Genomic DNA, 20167 nt, shown 5'->3' with positions numbered 1-20167 from the left:
TATAGCTCTAGGAGGTTTTTTTGTTGATTCTTTGGAATTTTCTTCATAGACAACCATGCCATCTACAGTTTTATTCCTTCCTTCCCCTTATATCCTTTTCTTGTTCTTACTGCATTAGCAAGGACTTCTATTACAGTGTTGAACATAAGTAGAGAAAGCGGACATCCTTGCCTTGTTCCTCTTAGGGGGAAAGCATCTAGCTTTTCACAATTAAGTATGATGGTAGCTGTAGGGTTTTTGAAGATGTACTTTATCATCCCTCCACTTCCTAGTTTACTGAGACTTTTTATCATGAGTGGATTGTGGATTTTGTTAAATGCTTTTTCTATATCTGTTGATATGATCATATAATTTTTCTTTAGCATGTTGATGCAATGGATTGCATTATTTTCAAATGTTTAAATAGCTTTGCATCCTGGAGTAAATCTCATTTGGTTATGGTGTATAATTCTTTGTATACATTGTTGGATTTGTTAATATTTTGTTGAGTATTATGCATCTATGTTCAGAAGAGATATTGGCCTGTAGTTTTCCTTTCTTGTAATGTATTTATCTGTTTTTGGTATTAGGATAATGCTGCCCTCCATTTTCAAGAAGGAAGTGTGGAGAATTGGTGTCAACTTCTTCAAATATATGGTAAAATTTACCAGTGAACCCAACTGGGCCTGGTGCTATTTTGGAACAATATTAATTTTTTAGTACATATTGGCCTATTTAGATTATCTATTTCTCCTTGTGCCAATTCTGGTAGATTGTGTCTTTCAAGGAGCTGATTCATTTCATTTAGGTTATCAAATTTGTGGGCATAGAGTTATCTATAATGTTCCTTTATTATCCTTTTAATGCCCGTGGAGTCAATAGTGATGGCTCCTCTTTCATTTCTGATAAGAGTCATTTGTGTCTTTTTTCTTGGTTGGATTGGCTGGAGGTTTACTGATTTTTTACTGTTTATTTATTTTTGAGAAAGAGAGTGGGGGAAGGGCAAAGGGGGAGACACAGAATCCCAAGCAAGCCCCACACTATCAATGCAGAGCCTTATGCGGGACTCAATCTCATGACTGTGAGATCATGACCCGAGCTGAAATCAAGTTGGACACTTAACCAACTGAGTAGCCCAGGTGTCCCAGAGCTTATTTAGATCTTTCGTCTTTGCTAATATATATATTCAGTACTATAAGTTTCTAAGTACTGCTTTTCCTGCATCTCATAAAATTTGATTTGTTTGCATATTCATTTAAAATATGCATTTTTTTTTTTTAAATTTGAGAGAGAGTGCATGCAAGCAGGGGGGAGGGGCAGAGGGAGACAGAGAGAAGTGTAGGTAGGCTCCACGTTGTCAGCACAGAGCCTGATGTGGGGCTCGATCCCACAACTCTGGGATCATGACCTGAGCCAAAATCAAGAGTTGGACATTTAACCAACTGAGCAACCCAGGTGCCCCCGTTTAAAACATTTTTTAAAATTTCTCTTGACCCATGTGCTATTTAGAACTATGTTGTTTAATTTTCAAATATTTGGGGATTTTTGACTACACTTATTATTGAATTCTAGTTTAATTCCATTGTGGGCTGAGAGCATACATTGTATAATTTCAATTTTTAAAAATGTATTAAGGTGTGTTTTATGCCCCAGACTGTGGTCTAACTTGGTGAATGTTCCATGTGAACTAAAGGGGAATGCACAGATCTAGTTGAGTGCTGATGGTAAATTATGTTAAATGACGTTAAATTCTGTCACTACTAATTTTCTACCTGCTGAATTTGTCAATGAGTCTCCAATTGATAAAGTTGAAGACTCCAACTATAATAGTGCATCTGTCTGCTTCTCCTTGAAGTTTTATAAGTTTTTCTCTCATGTATTTTTATATTTTATTGCTAGGGCACACACATTAAGGATTATGTCTTCTTGGGAAATTGGCTCCTTTATCATTATGTAATGCCCTCTTTTTTCCCTGATAATTTTCCTTGCTCTCAAGCTGGCTTTGTCTGAAATATCGCTTTTCTAGTTTTTCTTTCAATCAATGTTAGCCTGGCATATCTTTTTCCATTCCTTTACTAGTAATCCATCTGTGTCTTTATATTTAAAGTGAGATCCTAAAGACAACATGTAGTTGGGTCTTAGTTTTTTAATTCTGACAATTTCTTTTAATTGGTGTATTTAGATCATTCATATTTAAAGTGATCATTGATAAAGGTAGATTACTACCTAACACATTTGTGTTTTCCATTTGTTGCCCTTCTTCATTTTTTTTCTATTTTTGGTATTCTACTTTTTTTTTTTTTTTGTCTTTTATGGTTTTAATTGGGTATTTCATATTCTCTCCTTTATTAGCCTATCAGTTACACTTTCTTTTCTAACCTTTTTAGCGGTTGCCTTAGGTTTTGTAAAATACATTTACAACTAATTCAAGTGTACTTTTGAATAACACTATACTTCTTCACAAAGAGTACAAGAGCCTTAGAGTATTTCCAATTCTTCCCTCTCATCTTTGATAACATTGCTGTCATTTCATTTATTTATAAGGTATATTAACCAAATACACTGTTGGTGTTATTATTTAACAAACTGTTACCTGTTAGATAAATTAAGAATAAAAAGTAAAATTTGGATTTTAATTTGACTCACATTTAATCTACAGATATTTAAATCCTTACAATTTTGGGTTTTCTCACTTATGAACATGTTACCTATCTACATCTGGGTCTTCTTGTGTCTTTCAGAAATTTAGTAATTTTCTCTAGAAAGTCACATCTTTTAGATTTATTCCTAGGATCATATAATTGTTGACTCCTGTTACATGAAGCATGCAATTACAGATACAATGTTACCTTTTTTCACTTAAACCAGGTTGAGGTGTTTCTTTGCAACTACAGGAGTCCTGATTAATACAGGTAGAATGTCAGGGAATGATGGAGAACTCAAGAGATACATCACTTTGAAAGGGAAAACTAGCATATCCTAAGTGAATTGAAACTTAGGGGCGATTTTGAAAAAATTAAAAGCAGAAAATGGACATATTACACCTATTTGTGTGAAGAAAGAAAGGAGCCATCTATAATGAAAAGGTTTGTAGAGCAAGGTGGGAGGAAATGGACTCGAACCCAGATGTAGTTGAGTACCCAGCTTTATTCATGTGCCTAAGTGTAGTGTCCAAGAGAGGAAGAGTGCAGTGTGGGGCAGTAGCCAATGACCAGGTGCAGGTACAGTGTAGAATTAACTAGGTGAGCTTTGATCCATATTGCCTAAGTACAAATCCTGACTCAGCCTAGCTGTGTAACTATTTAACTTTTCTGTGTCTGTTTCCTTACCTATGTGATAATTTTTTTTTAAAAGTAATAAAAAGTGAGAGAATAATATTGATACCTAACTCACTGGTTAGGATGAGGATTAAATAAACTGATATCCAATAAAGTACTTATAACAATGCTTGACACACAAAGCACATAAGAATGAAGGAGCACTGTTTCCCTAGATGGATCTCCACAAGTACCTTCAAATTTCTGACTTATGTGAGTCTAGATCAAACATTCGCATAGTTTTCTCACAATTCCTATGTTCAAGTATCTTCTCTTTTAGAATAGATTATCCAGATACTTCCATCATGCATTCTCTTACATTCAGCAGCACACCAGCACAGTAGAAATGCCCCTCTCCCCAGCCCATGTCTGCCTGCCAGCTGGTCTCTACACACACACACACACACACACACACACACACACACACACACTGCTCTTTTGGGGGTGTCTTCTAAAACATTCCTTTTTAATTTGCTATAAAGTAAAATATAAAAATTTATTAACAATGAAGAAAAATCAGAAGTAAGTCTCAGATACTCCAAAGGAAATGAGATTTAAAATAAATTCTAGAAAGTGGTTATTTTGGTAAGGGCCTGGAACTGGGAAAGGGGACATATATAGTATCTCATCTCTAAAAAAATCTGAAGCAACTATAACTATTGAAATGTGATAAAGCTGGGTGGTGATTATTCTGTGTTTATTATTTTGTTCTCTACACTTTTGTTTGAAACACTTGAAATCATTAAAAGATATAAGTAGTTACTGTGGTAGAAAAGACATAACATGAATGTGGTTGGAGTACAGTAATTACTGTGAAAATAAGCAAGGCTCACGGACTTCTTCATTTTAAAAATCTCATTGAAAAATGCAGGAACACACACACAGACACGCACAGACACACACATGCACACACACACAACTGTGAGGACTGTGAAGATGTATATATAGAGTGAATGGTAATGAAAAAATTCAACAAGGAAACATTTCACTGAAATTAGCTAATACGTATTTATGTTATATATTTATTAACAGTTGGAATAAAAGGATACTAATTTTCAAATTTTCAGAGTTTATTTATAAAGAAAAATACAGAATGATTTTAACAGATAAAGTACCCAGTTTCTACTTATTTTCTTTCTTAGTGGGGGGGGGGGGGGGAAGCATATAAAACAACATTGTCGTGGCCTGTTTTGACAAAAACTATAAAAATTTAAGCTTTAGAATGAAGTAATTGTTGCCACCAGGCATGTATATGTTCATCAGTATAAATTAAATTCACTCTATATCCATACAACCCTTTTTCACCCTTTTGCATCATCGTTCGGCTTTCCTTACCCCTTCCGTTCTGCATCATTAGTGCTGCAGAGCACCTATACTCTCAAGTCCTCTGCTTTCCTATCCCTATGTGAATGTACAGAGGTACACTTGAAAACACGAGATTCTAAGCAGGGGGGATACCTGGCACATGCTCTCAACTCCTACCAAAGAGAGGGGAGGCTGAATGTCCTCCTAGCCTCCATTCACTCCTCCTTTACTTTTATTCCCATTAGGCCTACTTGGCATCCTTGCTAAGATTCATAGGAGAGCAGGATTCTGCACTAAGACGAAGAACCAGGAAATCAGTCTGGGCACTTCCCTGCCCCCCGGTGGTGCACCGGGAACACAAGCAGGCCAGAGCGGTCTGACCCTCTGCAGGATGGGGCACTAAATTCACAGCCAAATGAAAGAAGGGGAGATAGAGAAGCAGTGATTCTGTGCACTAGAACAGACTGGATATTTGCTGCAGGTACTGTCTCTGTGTCTCTGACCTGTCAGCAGTACGAGGTCTAGTGAGGATCTTCACGTAAGTGCCCTCATGATCAGTGGGCCCACAGGAGCCTTGGGGGAGGCTGGGAAACAGCACATCCCACAGGTGAAAATCTTAACTGGGCCACATTGGTTTTTTTTTTTTTTAATTGCAAAAATAGTAACATTATAGAAAATGCTTATAATAGGAATAAGAAATCATAGAAACTTACTGCTACAACAGTGTTTTCATGGCCTCCTCCTTTATTGACTTCATTGAGACTTACAACCTAAGTGTCTGATCTTTTTATTTAACATTATCCCAAACAGTAACAATGTTAGTTATGATTAAGAAGAAAGCAGGGCATTTGAAGTGAGGAGCGTTTGTACAGGGTCTTTGCCTGGGACCACCCCACAAGCTTCTCTGGGTAATGGAGGTAAGGGGGCTCCTTTGGTAGGGCAGATGGTAGAGGCTTAACCTATATCTCTCTAGGCCAGAGCCCTGGGCTTGGCTAATCTGGTCTGTGTGAAAACCCTGTCCCCAAAAGGATTCTGCTGATAAAAGGTACCCACCTTGTTCCTGTAAAAACAATACAAGAAAGCAGGGCTGGTGTACCTCCAACCAGGTCTCCAAGGGGGCATGATAAAGGGACTGAAAGATGCCATTTAAGGACCAATTTTACTCAGACCACTTCTCAGCCTGCCTTTCCCAAGTTTCTGTATCCACCTGAATGGAAACTTTCTAAAAGAAATGCCTCAGACTGCTCCATTGCCCTCTCAGCCTAGGACCAGGTAAAAGAATTAAATAATGATCAACAAAATCTTCATCCAGAACAGCTGCTGTCTACTATTGCCCCAGCCTCTGGGCTGCATCATTACCTCTGAACACGAAACAACCAAGGGGTAGTCTGGTCCAACAACGAGCCATTTCCTCCTAGGGAAAACTGGTTACATGTGCAAAGACCCTCTTCCAGAGCCACATGCCCACCTCCTGGCCCTCAGGGGCTTTCCTCTCCTGGTCTCAGCTGGGCCATCAATTCTTTGAGAAGATGCTATTGGGCTGCAAATGGGTAGGAGGCAGCAGGTGGAAACTGCTGGCATACTGGGGAGTTGGCCAGGGCCTCTGGGGACCAAGTCCTTCAAATTCAACACCTACCACCATGTCAAGACCACAATATATGTTCAATAATATTTAAATAATGGTTGAACAAAATTAAATTAACAAGAAATCCATGATACTCTATGTAGAAAGCCCTAAGACTGCACCAAAAAATTGTTAAAACTAATACGTGAATTCAGCAAAGTCACAGGATATAAAATCAGGATAGCATACAGAAATCTGTTGTATTTCTTTTGAACACCAATAATGAAGCAGAAAAAGAAATCAAGGAATCAATCCCATTTACAATTGCACCAAAAACAGTAAGATACCTAGGAATAAACCTAATCAAAGAAGTAAAAGATCTGTACTCTGAAAACAATAGAATACTTGTGAAAGAAATTGAAGACCACACAAAAAATTGGGAAAAAATCCCATGCTCATGGATTGGAAGAACAAACATTGTTAAACTGTCTATAGTACCCAAAGCAATCTACACATTTAATGCAATCCCTTCAAAATACCACAGGCACTTTTCACAGAGCTAGAACAAACAACCCTCAAATTTGTATGGAACCACAAAAGACTCCAAATAGCCAAAGCAATCCTGAAAAACAATAGCAAAGCTGGAGACATCGCAATTCCAGACTTCAAGCTATATTACAAAGCTGTAGTCATCAAGGCACTGTGGTACTGGCACAAAAACAGACACATGGATCAATGAAAGAGAACAGAAAGCCCAGAAATAGACCCAGAACTGTATGGTAGTGTAATCTTCGACAAAGCAGGAAAGAATATCCACTGGAAAAAAAGACAAGTCTCTTCAACAAATGGTGTTGGGAAAACTGCACAGTGACATGCTGAAGAATGAAACTGGACCACTTTCTTACACCATGCACAAAAATTAATTCAAAATGGATGAAAGACCCCAATGTGAGAGGTCAAAATCTTGAAGGAGAATGGAGAACACAGGTAGCAACCTCTTTGACCTCGGCCAGAGCAATTTCTTATTAGATGCATCTCAGGAGGCAAGGGAAACAAAAGCAAAGATGAACACTGGGACCTCATCAAGATAAAAAGCTTCTGCACAGTGAAAGAAACAGTCAACAAAACTAAGAGTCAGCCTACAGAATGGGAGAAGCTATTTGCAAATGACATAGCTGATAAAGGGTTTGTATCCAAAATTTGTAAAGAACTTATCAAACTCAACACCCAAAAAACAAATAATCCAATTCAAAAATGGACAGAAAACATGAATAGATTTCTTTCCAAAGAAGACATCCAGATGGCTAACAGACACATGAGAAGATTCTCAGTATCACTCATCATGAGGGAAATAAAATCAAAACCATGATGAGATACCACCTCACACCTGTCAGAATGGCTAAAATTAGCAACACAGGAAACAACAAATGTTGGTGTGGATGCAGAGAAAGGGGAACCCTCTTACCCTGTTGGTGAGAATGCAAACTGGTGCAGCCACTGTGGAAAACAGTATGGAGGTTCCTCAAAAAGTTAAAAATAGAACTATCGTACAACCCAGCAACTACACTACTAGGTATTTACCCAAAGGATAAAAAATACAGATCCGAAGGGCTACATCCACCCCAATGTTTGTAGCAGCATTATCAACAATAGTCAAACTACAGAAAGAGCCCAAATGTCCACTGACTTATGAATGGATAAAGAAGTGGTATATATACACAATGGAACACTACTCAGCCATCAAAAAGAATGAAATCTTGCCATTTGCAACAGTGTGCATGGAGCTAGAGTGTATTATGCTAAGTGAAATAAGTCAGTGAGAAAAAGACAAATATACGATTTCACTCATATATGGAATTTAAGAAACAAAACAGATGAATATGGGAAGGGGGAAGAACGAGAGAGAGAACCAAACCATAATGGGTTGATGGAGGAAGGTAGGTGGGAGATGGGCTAAATGAGTGATGGGTACTAAGGAAGGCACTTGTGATGAGCACTGGGTGTTATATGTAAGTGATGATTCACTAAATTCTACTCCCAAAACCAATGTTACACTATATGTTAACTAACTAGAATTTATATAAAAAAATTGAAAAAGAAACAAAATAAAACAAAACAAAACAAAACAAAATAAGAAACAAGAAATCCATAGCAGAAGAAAAGCTCTAGGGGTGGGAAGTGTGTGAGTACGCATGGGGGAGAGCCCTTCCCTCTCCCAGAACTTCCTCGGGCTGCTAATATGCCTTCTTCCATACATGGAACCCTTGGAGGTCCAAGTGGCCTCGCACTTGGAGGGAAGTGAGCAGACTGAGGATGGGGGTATGTGTTTAGACTACGTGTCAGGGTGGGAGAGGTGTCACACAAGTCATAGGCTGCACAGGGTTTCATTCCCAGCCCTCAACTTGTAAGATTCCTCCAGGGGCAGACACTGAGCCCAACCTGGCTGGGCCCTGATAAGCCCGAACACTCTCAGGAGCAGAAGGCCAGTGAAGGCAACTCACTACCCCAGAGCTATTCACATTTTTCTTACACAGGTAGTCCATGTTCATTATGGAAAAAAGCCACATCACTCTTTATTGGATGCTAGTGCCAACACTGGCCCCCTTCTCTCCATGCACAGGGGCACGTAGGCAAGGGGCTCCATCCCCCGGCCGGGATGCAGTGGAAGCCTGGCCCCACTACCACTCTCCTAGGGCCAGCACCCTCTTCAGTGCCTGGGGCTGCTCAGGTTTGTTCAAACTCCTGTTCACAGTAGCCTATATTGAGGGGTTGGGCCTGGACACCTCGCCTGCAAGAGGACATGAAGAAACAGGGCGAGATGAGCCATTCAGACAGGAGTCAGTCTGAGGCCCCAGCAACACCTCCACCACAACCAACAGTCTCCCCCCACCCCCCGACTTCTCCTATTTCAGTGGATTTCAAACTGCCCCCGTACACCAGAATTGCTCAGGTATCTCTCATTTCCAGAGATTCTTGCTCGGACTGGGGTCATGTGTTGGCAAGAATCTGACAGGCGCTCCAGGTGATTTTGATACAGAGACATCCAAGAATTTGGGGGGACACATCCCTATTTCTAATCTGCTTATCTCTGTACCCGAGTCCCAAATAACTCAGTACTTTTAGAAAAGAGCTGATGCCTAAGGGGTGCCTAGTGTTCTTGGCCCACTGAGCCCACCTTTAATGGCTCAAATGTTCTAAATGCAGTGGCAGTGGGGAACTAATGTGCTGTCCTGTCCCTGCAGAGGTGTGGACATGAAATCCTTTTTTAGCCTCACCAATTCCAGGATGTGACCAATCTCCATAGAGGACCTCTGGGCATGCCTCCTTTATTATCCAAGTGAGCAACGTGCTTAGAGATGGTAAGGAACAGGCTCAAAGTTGCCCAGTGAATTACAGATAGTTGAAGCCTAGACCTTGCCATGGCCCGCTCTCAGCTCAGCACTAGGCTGTATCCACCAAGTCCTCAAGACTTAGTCAATAAATAAAACAGGGCAATGACCACCTTACTCAGGCCCATCCCCAACATTGGCACAGGTGTCACAGGAGTCCATAAAGGCATAACCATGGCTAAACACATAGACTTTGAAGTTGGCTTGGATCAAATCCTGGTTCTGAGTGATTCTGGACTAGTTACTTAACTTCTCTGTGCCTCACTGCCTATCTCTAAAGTGGGAATAAAACTACCTACCTTACAGAGTTGTGGTTAAGATTCAATGAGATAATGCCCATAGAGAGCTGAGTGAGAACAGTGCCTGCTACACAGTAACCCTCTGTCAGCATTAGCTATTATTAGTATTCTTTTCCTGTCAGTAAGCCCCCACTTGCCCACCACTGTGGGAAGGCCCCAACACGGCCTGCTTGCTTACCTTAGCAGCTCACAGCGGAACCGTGTCAGACGTTTAAAGGCCAAGTCCAGGTTAGTCACCGACTTGTTGCTCCACAGCCTCTCAGCAACGGCTGCTGCTCTGGGCCTGGAGGGAAGGGTTGTGTACCAGGTTGGCTCCCGCATTCCCTGCAAAGGTTCTGGACACCCACAGGCTACTCTCTCTTATTTAGGCACCCTAGACTCAGGGTCAAGGTTATTCAGAGCAACAACCTGGCTGGAGGGCTCCTAGGGACTTCTAGGGCTCAGCTCCATCGTCATTAAGGTACAGATCATTGATCCCACTCTCCTCCTCTCCCAAAGATATGGTACCAGAGTAAGTTGTAAAGGCATCACAAACTGTTATTGACAGGAGCAACAGGTGTTCTCAGAATGTACAATCTGCATACCCAGCCAGGCCTGGTCAAGCTGCTAGGAAAACAGCATTAAGGAAGTCTTATCACAGGAATCATGAACTTAAGTGCTGGGTCCCAAGCAAGTCATCTGTGCTTTCCAGGCCTCACTGTCTCTATCTGTGAAGTGAGGATAACAAACCTTATCCTGTGTGGAAGTTACGTAGGTGAGTATAATGTACAAACAGAAGGATCACTCCAATGCTCCTTCTCTCAGGCCTTCTCTCAGGAGGTACTTGCTGGGGGTGACTGGACAGGAATGAGTCTATAAAGAAGAACCCATGCCCACAAGCCCAGCACCCACGTCCTCAGGAAACCCTTACCAGAGTCTGGGGACCAGATTTGTGCTGTCCACATACTCTCCCCACATACAGGCCTCTCCACCAATCACTAGAGCCTTCTGCTGAGCGCCACCTGAGAAAACAAGCAACAACAGGCTGCTGGGTACAAGGGGAGTAACCCTAGGGTTTCTACCACCTTCCCAATGTAGCCCTCTCTTCAAACAGCTCATCTCATCTAACCTGAAAGGTCTAGCCCAGACCCTCCTGTCTCCCGCTCTGTGCACCAGCTTCATCTGGTCAGCAAGGAGAGCTCCCTGCTTTCACCTTCAAATTCCAGGGGCTCCACCACGTAGAGATCTCTCCAGTCAGGGCCATAAGTTATGTGATTCAGGTACCAGGGGGCAGAGAGCAGGGCACGCAAGCCGGCTCTAGTAATTAGCTCCAGCTCCTTCAAATAATTTACTGGTACCTCTTCTCGCCATACCTGGATGATTGTATCTGGAGGAACCTGTCACAAAAGGTCAAATGGCAGTGATGGCACATAGCTGAGGAGATTTCTGGCCCACATTCTTATGCAAGCAAACCAGGCCAAGGGGTATGTGGCCGCTCTGTTCCCAAGCAGCAAAGTATTTCTCCGTGATTCCTAACTATTGAGTTCCTAGCCCGGTGCAGAAGCCAGGGATTCTACTGGTCCTAGGAGTCCTCCCAGCTGCTTCCTCTTTCAGTCCTCCTATAGCCTCCTTGTCCACAATGAGATAGTAATACTGGCTGTAAGCTAAGGGAGGCAAGCAGTGGGGCCCAGGAGACTCGTCAAGAGCTACCATGTCAAAGAATCCCCAGATGTTTCTGAGGATGAGATAAAGTTCCCATAGAACCCCTCCATTTGGCAAGAGGCTGGGCTCTAACTGATCAAAAATGAAGAAGGTAACCCTGCTCCCAGACCTGGAAGACCTTAGTCTATGACTCAGAAAGGAAAATCCAACCCAGCATGCCAGTCTCAGGAATCCTAAGTAACCCAGCAGCAGAAATAACTCTTGATCAGTTTGTGCTGAGGGAAGATAGACAGAAGCTCTGACACTCACACCCAGGTCTCAGACTTCCGTGACCTTTCTGGAGGAGAAAATGGAGAGATGGCCCCCGGTGCTCTGAACAGTAAAGCCTAATCTAAACTCCAGGTGGACCAGTCTGTGCAGAGGCAGGAAAGGGTTGAGAGACCAAAGGGAAGCACTACAGGTGGCTCCTTCTCTCTATGCCCCTGGCTCACCTTTACTTTATTATCAAACACTTCCTGCCACACCACATAACCTTTGCCATAGGCAGAGACGATGTTCAGCAGTCTGGAGAGTAAAGAAAGGGTCTGGTCAGCTCAAATACGTTCTAGGCTGTTGGTGCCAGTAGGGGTTCAGGCTGGCTAGGGGCCCATTCCTAATTGGGCAGTGTCTTCCCCAGTTGGGAGCTGACTACTCCAAAGCTGAAAGGATAGAACAAAGTACCCTTTCAGGGGCCCAGAGGGTGGTCAAGCAGGGCCTGGTCCTGGTATGAAAAGAGAGGACCCCATAAGGAGGTAATCCCAAGGGACCTTGCCCACCCTCTTTCCTTCCTCACGTCTGGATGTAGAAGGACTCCAGCTGCTTGAAGTCATTACCAAAGCCTTTCGTCTTCATAAAGGCCTGGATATCTGGGTTGGACCTCCTGAATCCCAAGAGAAAATGGAGATTAATTCTTTCAACAGCCTCAAAAACTTGGCGATTAGTCACCTGGCCTCCCACAACTTCTTTTTTTCACTTGAAAAACTAATCAACTTTGGATCTCAGAGCCCCCAAATACGGCAGGTGTGGCTGAACAAAGCTGTGTGATGGGGGCCATTGACACAGGCTGAGAAAGGATGAGTTTGGACCTGAAGAGCTTTAAATTCAAACTCTCAACAAGAACGCACATTAACTTGTCTCGACTACAGCATGTGGGTTTGAGGTCTCGGTTTGGGGCTCTGGCACACTGGATTCTGGCTTCTCTGTTTAACCCCCTACCCACGCATATTTTGCTTTTCCCTTAAGATTGATTCTTTATTCCAGATTGGTACAAGTGTTGCTGTTACCTGCTGCACTTCCCTCCCCCAACAACGTTTATATTTTGCTCACATTTCCTCCTGGAATGTTTTCTCCCTCCTCTACCGCTCAAAAAAGCCAACTATTTCCCCAGATCCAGTTCTAGTGCCCACTTCTCAGAGAAGCCCATCAACCTCTCTTGAGCTAAGTAAATCTGAGGGTTTGAACCTTACAGTTTAATACCTAGTAAACAATTACAAAAAAAAAAAAATGCATATAGTATTCTCAAATTCACCTGTGTCTTCACTCTTCAACCAGACTATTTTAAGTCTTCAAAAGTGGGAATTATTTTTCCCTATCCTGGATTTTCCCAGGACAATTCTGTGCCCATATCTGGTTCTTCCATATGTATCTCAAGGACATGACAGGAGGAAGGGATAGTTTCATATTCACAACCTTGCCAAAATCAGGTAGGGCCTCAATACAGGTAAGAGGAAAGACCTAAGACTTGAGCCATCTGGACTGAGACTGTTCTCAGAAGTTAGCCCCTGAGGAGTACCTGAGATAGGTAGCCTCTCAGGAGCTAACCTCTATTCTGAGTGAGCAATTCCACACAGGCAGCAATGGGAAAACCAAAGGGGATCATACCAGCAGGTGAAATCAACCTCATCTCCTCCAAGGTGAAGATAAAAATCTGGGAAGACAGAGCTGACCTCCAAGAAAAATGTGCTCATGAATTCATAGGTAGTATTGAGAATGGGATTCACTGGTCCGAAGGTGCCAGAGGGACGAGACCCAGAGTAGCAAGGAGTCAATAATCCAGGGAAACCTAAGCCGACAAAGAACCCCACATAAGTGTCACAAGTACATAGAAACCGCCCCCCCCCCCACAGTCATATACTTAAGGACATTAAGTTGCACAAAGTAAGATATTGTGCTCATAAAAACTGCAATGCACATAAGTAGGAACATCAAGCACTCACATACACTGGTGAACATGAACTTTTAGTCACAGTCAAAGAAATAAAAATATATTCACTATCATGAGTCTGGGTTACAGCCAGACTGCGATCAACATACACACTGTTGCCTTGACATATTGCTTCCAGCAGGGGTCACCCTTGCTCCCAAAGGCTGCTCTCCTACTGCCTTTAGGCAGGAAAGCAGAGAGCCTGATGCTGCCAAACTGACAAAATCTTTCTTCCGCTCTAGGGCACAAATTGCAAGAGCATCATTTAGACAAAGGCATCTGAGAAGAATCTGCCCAGAGGTTAATACTAAGAAGTGGCCTCCTTTGTCCAAAATAAATTCTGCCTATCTAAATTCCCAGGTGGAAGTTATTGATGGAAACCATTCTTTCAGGGACCAAGGCCAGGCACACCACATCCAAGAGTCAATGCCCTGAAGCCCACTGAGGGGGACCAGTAGGCTCCCTCTATCCGACATTATTCTTACCTGGTCCCCAGGACAGAGTGTGGCCAGGAGTGTCAAACTCTGCCAACACACGGATACCCCGAAGCCGTGCATATTCAATCACTTCTTTCACATCTTGTGCTGTGTAGACATGGGTGACAGGATTGTAGGACCCCTGAAAGGCAAGAGACACCCAAAACAATCTCACTTCCTGAAGGCTAGCAGAGTAGAAGACACTCAAAATGCCTTCAGGATTCCCTGGATATCAGAAAATCTACCTACAGGGTTTTTTTGTTGTTGTTTTAATGTTTATTTATTTCGGAAACAGAGAGAGACAGAGCATGAGCGGGGGAGGGGCAGAGAGAGAGGGAGACATAGAATCCGAACCAAGCTCCAGGCTCTGAGCTGTCAGCACAGAGCTCAACGCGGAGCTTGAACTCACAGACCACGAGATCACAACCTGAGCTGAAGTCGGACGCTCAACTGACTGAGCCACCCGGGCGCCCCAACCTACACAGCTCTTTGGTATCAGGGACTATCTCCAAGGACCTTTATCAGAATTTCCCACAAAGCTATCACATCTATTGCTTTATCTGAGTGTCAAAATGCCAGTGAGACAACAAGGTAGGTAACAGAATATAAACAAACAAACAACACCAGGAGAGATTATCTCCTAGTTGTCACAGTGAAAATTAATGCAAAGTTTGACTCAAACTTAGGTCTCCTGATTCCAAATCCAGTGCCCTTCCTCTAAGTCAGTATGTCTCTAAAACTGGCTGGTTAGGATGAGAGCCAGTGTCCTTGCCAGCAGGGCCATAGCCAGGCTCAGACATCAGCTCATAAACTTGGTCTTGGAGAAATTGAGACATACCTTTCTGGTGAGCTCTGGAAAAGTGAAGCTCTCATATGGGAAGGAAGAGTCATCGACCAGATGCCAGTGGAACACGTTGAATTTATTGTATGCCATGACGTCCTGTAGACCAGAGCACATGCTATGAGCCCACCACAGCTTCTCCACTTTCCCAAGGTAGACATACAGGCAGGCTGCTCCACATACCTCAATAGGCCCAGCCTGCCCCAGCTTCTTGATAAGTGTTCATAGGGTCTATCTACCAAATCTTCCGACCAGGGAGTGCCTGCCATAGAGGGATGACCTAGCATATTCCTTCTTCTGCCAAGGCACATCCGAAGATGGCTGACAGAGGCAGCGCCTCCTCTTTTTGAGATGAATTTTCAGCCACCGGAAGGATGGCTGAAACTATGTGGTACACTGGTCTTCCAAAAGCACCACAGTACCTTGAAGACTAATACTTCTTCCTGCCATTTGTTTTAGGTTGTCTGACTAACGTTTATCCAAACTGTGAAGTCTATTGTTGAATTTAGTAATCTCATAGCCTATAAACCTCAGAGCCAAGACTGACAGATGTGTCTACTGCTTTGATTCCATCAGAGGAGCAAAGGAAAAGGTAGATACATGAGTTGGATCGGCAACTGTAAGATAAGACTGCTCATGAAACTCAAAATAGGAACATCGCCAGCTATGGCTTTTGAGTATCTTTCCTATGACTTTGTCCTAAGCTAAACTGCTATGTCAAAAAAACCAATTCCCCAAATCACCTTCTGCATTCCTGGAGATAACCTGGACATTGGTTGGTCCAGAGTAGCCAGTGGGATAGATTTAAAGCCCTCTTTTTTTTTTTTTTTTTTTTTTTTTTTAAAGAGCGGGTCATCTTTTCCATTTTCTGAGGAGCTCCTAAAGTTACATACATTCCCCCTGTAACCCTTTAGGAATATGGCAACTGGCCTATCCCTGCCCCAACACCCCAGAACACTAAGGGCAAAGATGGCCTTAAGGCCTGGGTACCAGAGTGTCCAGGATGCTAGTCAGTGGCAGGTAATGGCGAGACGTATCCAACAACAAGCCCCGGTGAGAGAAGCGGGGGAAGTCTTCAATCTCGGTCTTGTTGATAAAGAACTGTGTGGATCAAACATTGAAGCAGTCAGGATTCAAAGGGAACTCACCATGGGAATGGAGGGGGGATGAGGAAAAGTCTCCTAATCTCTCAAAAGCCAATCTATGACTGTTCTGTAGAGTAACTATCTCTCCAAATGCCCCACATCTCTACCTCAATGACCACCAGGAGGCACCTGTCAGAGAGTAACAGTCCCACACTAGCCAGATATAGCTGTCCCACACACCACTCAGCCTACAAATTCTGGATTTTCACTTTCATCTGTTTCCTTTTTTTTTTTTTAAGTTTATTTATTTTGAGAGAGAGAGAGAGAGAGAGAGAGAGAGAGTGAGAGCGAGCATGCGCACACATGTGCGTGAGCAAGGTAGGGGCAGAGAGAGAGAGAGGAAGAAACAGAATCCCAAGCAGGCTCTGCACTTCAGCGTGGAGCCCCATGCAGAGCTCGATCTCACAAACCGTGAGATCATGCCCTGAGCTGAAATCAAGAGTTGGACACTTAACCGAATGAGCCTCCGAGGCGCCCCTGTTTATTTTCTTTAAAGCAGTGTGGTCTCAAGGTCATTACTCAGGGGAACTGAATTACAGTGATTCCAAACAGGCCAAATCTACCAAACCAGTTTCTACCCACACCTCCTTCTAACTCTTGCTGGGGCCATCTTGAGCCACCAGGACTCTGTGTAAGGCAATAAGTTATTCTCTGGACTCTCAACATTGAGAGACAACTCCGGAGATTTAAAAGGAGCCTCTTTGGAGGGCCCCCACTTACCGTGCCCTCAGGAGATCTCCAAATTAGTTGGCTAAAAGTCTCCAGACCTATGGGGAAGTAGAGAGGCAGGGTAAAGGCTTAGAGAGGTGGGGAAACAGATGCACCCATTTGGAAGGTTCCCAATGTGGCAGAGAATGCCTGGGCACACAATAAAAGCAGATGTAGTACGGGCTTAATGAGTCTCCACACGGATGCAAAGGGGATACTAGGAAGCCGGTAACTATTTTTACTCTGTATTTTATTTTGGGAGGTAGCAGTGTAAGGGTAGCAGATTAGTACCCCTCCTTGAACACACCCTCAAAACCCACAGGCCTCTTATCCATAATTTCCAAGCCTTGAACTCACAAGAGTATTAAGAGAGGCCAAGATGTGTGCTTGTGTGGAGAGGTGCAGGGACAAGCCAGTTCACACATTTAAGGCTTTCCATAATTAATACTGATCAGGAGCTAAGGAAACAGAGAAAAAAGGGTCCTCAATCTACTGCCCCTTCTATTATCCCAGATTGAATTGTGAAAAAGTGATCATAAGCTTAAGTTTCCAAGGAGCCTGGGTCCACGGCTGGACCTAGAAGACAAAGAATCATCCACCTTTCCTCTTCAGAGCTTGAGAAGGGAACCAGCTATAAGGAGAGAGCTGAAGTATGGTAGGCAGCAAATGCCCCAGTCCAGTGGACACAGACTCCTAGATTCTGGTAAGGCCTAAGGGCAGGCATGCTGAGTCCAGAGCATTGTATGGATTCAACAGCTAAAGCCCCTCTTCTGAAAACCTAGCAGAGGCCCTGCGAAGGATTTCCAGAGTCTCAAAATTTCAGAATGAAAGAATCTGAAATCTTGACAGTCACTCAGCATCTGCTTCAAGGCAGACTGCTTCTATACCGTTTTGGCTTCTTTCTACCCTGACTCTGACACCCAAAATTCTGGAGTCCCAGATTTTCCCTTATCTCAACCTGACTAATCATTAGCCCCTGCATGAAAGGTGTAAGAGAGCAGAAAGGGGAATCAGCATGCTGTCTCTCCAAAACACAGGAGAGGGAAGAGGAGGGGTAAGTGAACAAAGACAAACCAAAACAAGGTTTGAAATTCTGTTTAGAATTTCCCTACTCATTCACCAGCAGAAGTTTTACAAAAGTAGTAGAGGTATCTGGCTAAGTCTATATCTAAGGACCAAATAGCTTTTCAGTAAACCAAGAGGAAGGGCACAGGCCCATCACCTGTTAGCTAAGAAAGTCTTCATTTCTCCTGAAATAATCTAGTTCTGCATGTTTTACTACTATTTACTTCTTTTTTGACATTTATCTATTTCTTGTGATACGGTTGTCCTTTACAATGCATCTTTCTAATAATGTGTGTTTAGTGAAAGCCGAACGGGCAGTGTTGTGGTGGGGTTCCCAAGCAGCCTGTCCCCTGCGGCACCGGGCATCAGCCTGCTGGGCCTCTCACTGCTGCCCCAGAGCACCTGCCCAGGAGGGCCACTGCTGCTGCTGCACAGGCTGACACCCATCAATTTCTTGGGACAGCTGTAAGGAGAACACTCCCTTCAGGGAGACCAGGAAACACTCCAACTGATCTCCATAAAGAAAGCTTCCTAAAGTGGGGGTATGTGCCGGACCCTCAGCCCTATTCTCCCAACCCACCGATGCCAACCTTCCCACGTCACCCCTTTCTCCCCGTCCCAGCATCAGCTCCCATGTTACCTCGGAGAGCTCCCCAGACAGTCTCAGAGAGGAGGAAACAATGATCATCATTTATGACCAGGGTGTCTGAAATGACAGAAATGACTCCATTGGTTAAGGATTCTACTCTCAGATTACAGATCGCATGTTCTGTGTAAATCCTTGGATTAAAAAACAGCAGAAAGATCACATTTTTTTTCCACTCAAAGAGGAGACATCCCCAGAGGAGAGCATCTGCAGGTCAGCTAGGCCTTGGACTAGAGTGAGAGGGAGGTCACCCAGCAGCTCTGCAGGCCTTAAAAGATAATGCATGATGAGGGTCTGGCTAGAGCAGAAAAACACCACCTGCCTTGTGGTTCAGTTTCCTCCCCCTCCAGAAACACGAGTTTCCACCAGCCCTTAGCTGAGAGTATGAAGGGGACAGGGATGCTTGGAGGCATGTGTCCAGGTTACAATGTTCCCAAAGCCTTTGTAATCACCCTCCTCTCCCTTCATCTTCAGGTTTCATTCAGCTACTTCATCCAAGAATGAGAGGAGGAAGCCAAGACTAGAACGTTCACTTTGAAGACTGAGAAGTTCCCAACTGCTGCTGCTCAGGGGCACGGAGGCATCACAGTGCTAATGATTTGGCTTTATTTCAGTCATTATGTCCAAAAACTCTAGTCATGCCCAAAAACTCCTTCTCTCTTAAAGAAAATCAGCAAATTCCTAAAATGGCATTGGAATTATATGCAGTTCAGAAGACAAGTGTCCTGTGGGACTCGGTGAAAAGCCAATGTGACATTCCACAGTCAACCTTCAGACACTGGTTAGAGTTCATACAAAAGATTCACCTCTGTGTCTCTCAGCACTTGGTGACCTTGGGTCTCCACAGTCATGGAGGGCTCTGGGCCTAGCATCAGGAGCTTAGGCCAGGCCAACCAGAGTTATATCTCCAGACAAGTGCTTCCTCTTCTAGAACAGGGAACGGGGTGGCACTTACAATTTTCCACCGACTCCAAAGAAGGAAGCTGGTCACATCCAGGAAGGACCACAAGGATAACCAATGAATTCTTCTCCGGTGTATGCTGTTTTCCTGCAAGGACAGGGTAAACTCAACATGGTTGACCTGTCACCAGAAGCTAACAGGCAAAACCAAGGTCTCATAGGAAGGTCCCTAACTCTAGTCCCTTCTGCTCGCATGCGTGTGGGGAGAGGCAAGGGAGGACAGGGCATTTACCCTTGCCATAGGCACTGCCTCATCACTTGTTCAACTTTTTCATTTTCGTTGTGCTGCCCTCTCTCCCATAACCTGCCCTGACCCATGTATCAAAGATCTGGCAGCAGCTCTTTGTAGCCAGGGCTCTCTATTTCTAGTTTGGGTACAGTAAGCACATGATTCCAACACCTCAACAACTGCTTCTAAACTAGAGACAGCTCAAAAGCACTTCTACCCAAAGTGTGGTCTGCAGATTAGCTGCTGACTTGCAAACTGTGCTACTGGTTGAAAGGAAAGATACTGATAGACAGCTTATACAATGCTGGAATGTAAATCAATTATGTCAGAATAAACACACTGTTCAGTTCTAACATTTTTT

General features: G+C 43.5%; 1 protein-coding gene across 4 annotated transcripts in view; it reads right to left on the bottom strand.

The window, feature by feature from the left end:
• Nucleotides 1-20167, bottom strand: part of HEXA (hexosaminidase subunit alpha) — a 44911-nt gene that overhangs the window by 7979 nt on the left and 16765 nt on the right. For 2 of the 4 annotated variants that reach the window (XM_030317768.1, XM_032593599.1), the window contains exons 2-14: nucleotides 19573-19665; nucleotides 18612-18677; nucleotides 16919-16965; nucleotides 16044-16154; nucleotides 15051-15152; nucleotides 14222-14354; nucleotides 13415-13595; nucleotides 12327-12413; nucleotides 11986-12058; nucleotides 11046-11229; nucleotides 10764-10854; nucleotides 10032-10136; nucleotides 8710-8953 (exon numbers count right to left, since the gene is read on the bottom strand). In XM_030317768.1, coding sequence (XP_030173628.1) covers nucleotides 8890-8953; nucleotides 10032-10136; nucleotides 10764-10854; nucleotides 11046-11229; nucleotides 11986-12058; nucleotides 12327-12413; nucleotides 13415-13595; nucleotides 14222-14354; nucleotides 15051-15152; nucleotides 16044-16154; nucleotides 16919-16965; nucleotides 18612-18677; nucleotides 19573-19665 — 1337 coding nt within the window. In that variant the 3' untranslated portion in view covers nucleotides 8710-8889. Of the gene's footprint in view, nucleotides 1-8709; nucleotides 8954-10031; nucleotides 10137-10763; nucleotides 10855-11045; nucleotides 11230-11985; nucleotides 12059-12326; nucleotides 12414-13414; nucleotides 13596-14221; nucleotides 14355-15050; nucleotides 15153-16043; nucleotides 16155-16918; nucleotides 16966-18611; nucleotides 18678-19572; nucleotides 19666-20167 lie in introns of those variants that run through there. The other 2 variants (XM_030317769.1, XM_030317770.1) reach the window with 2 other exon arrangements.

The sequence above is a fragment of the Lynx canadensis genome, chromosome B3 (assembly GCF_007474595.2).
Source record: "Lynx canadensis isolate LIC74 chromosome B3, mLynCan4.pri.v2, whole genome shotgun sequence".
Lineage (NCBI taxonomy): Eukaryota > Metazoa > Chordata > Mammalia > Carnivora > Felidae > Lynx > Lynx canadensis.
This window is presented reverse-complemented; position numbering and strand designations above follow the sequence as displayed.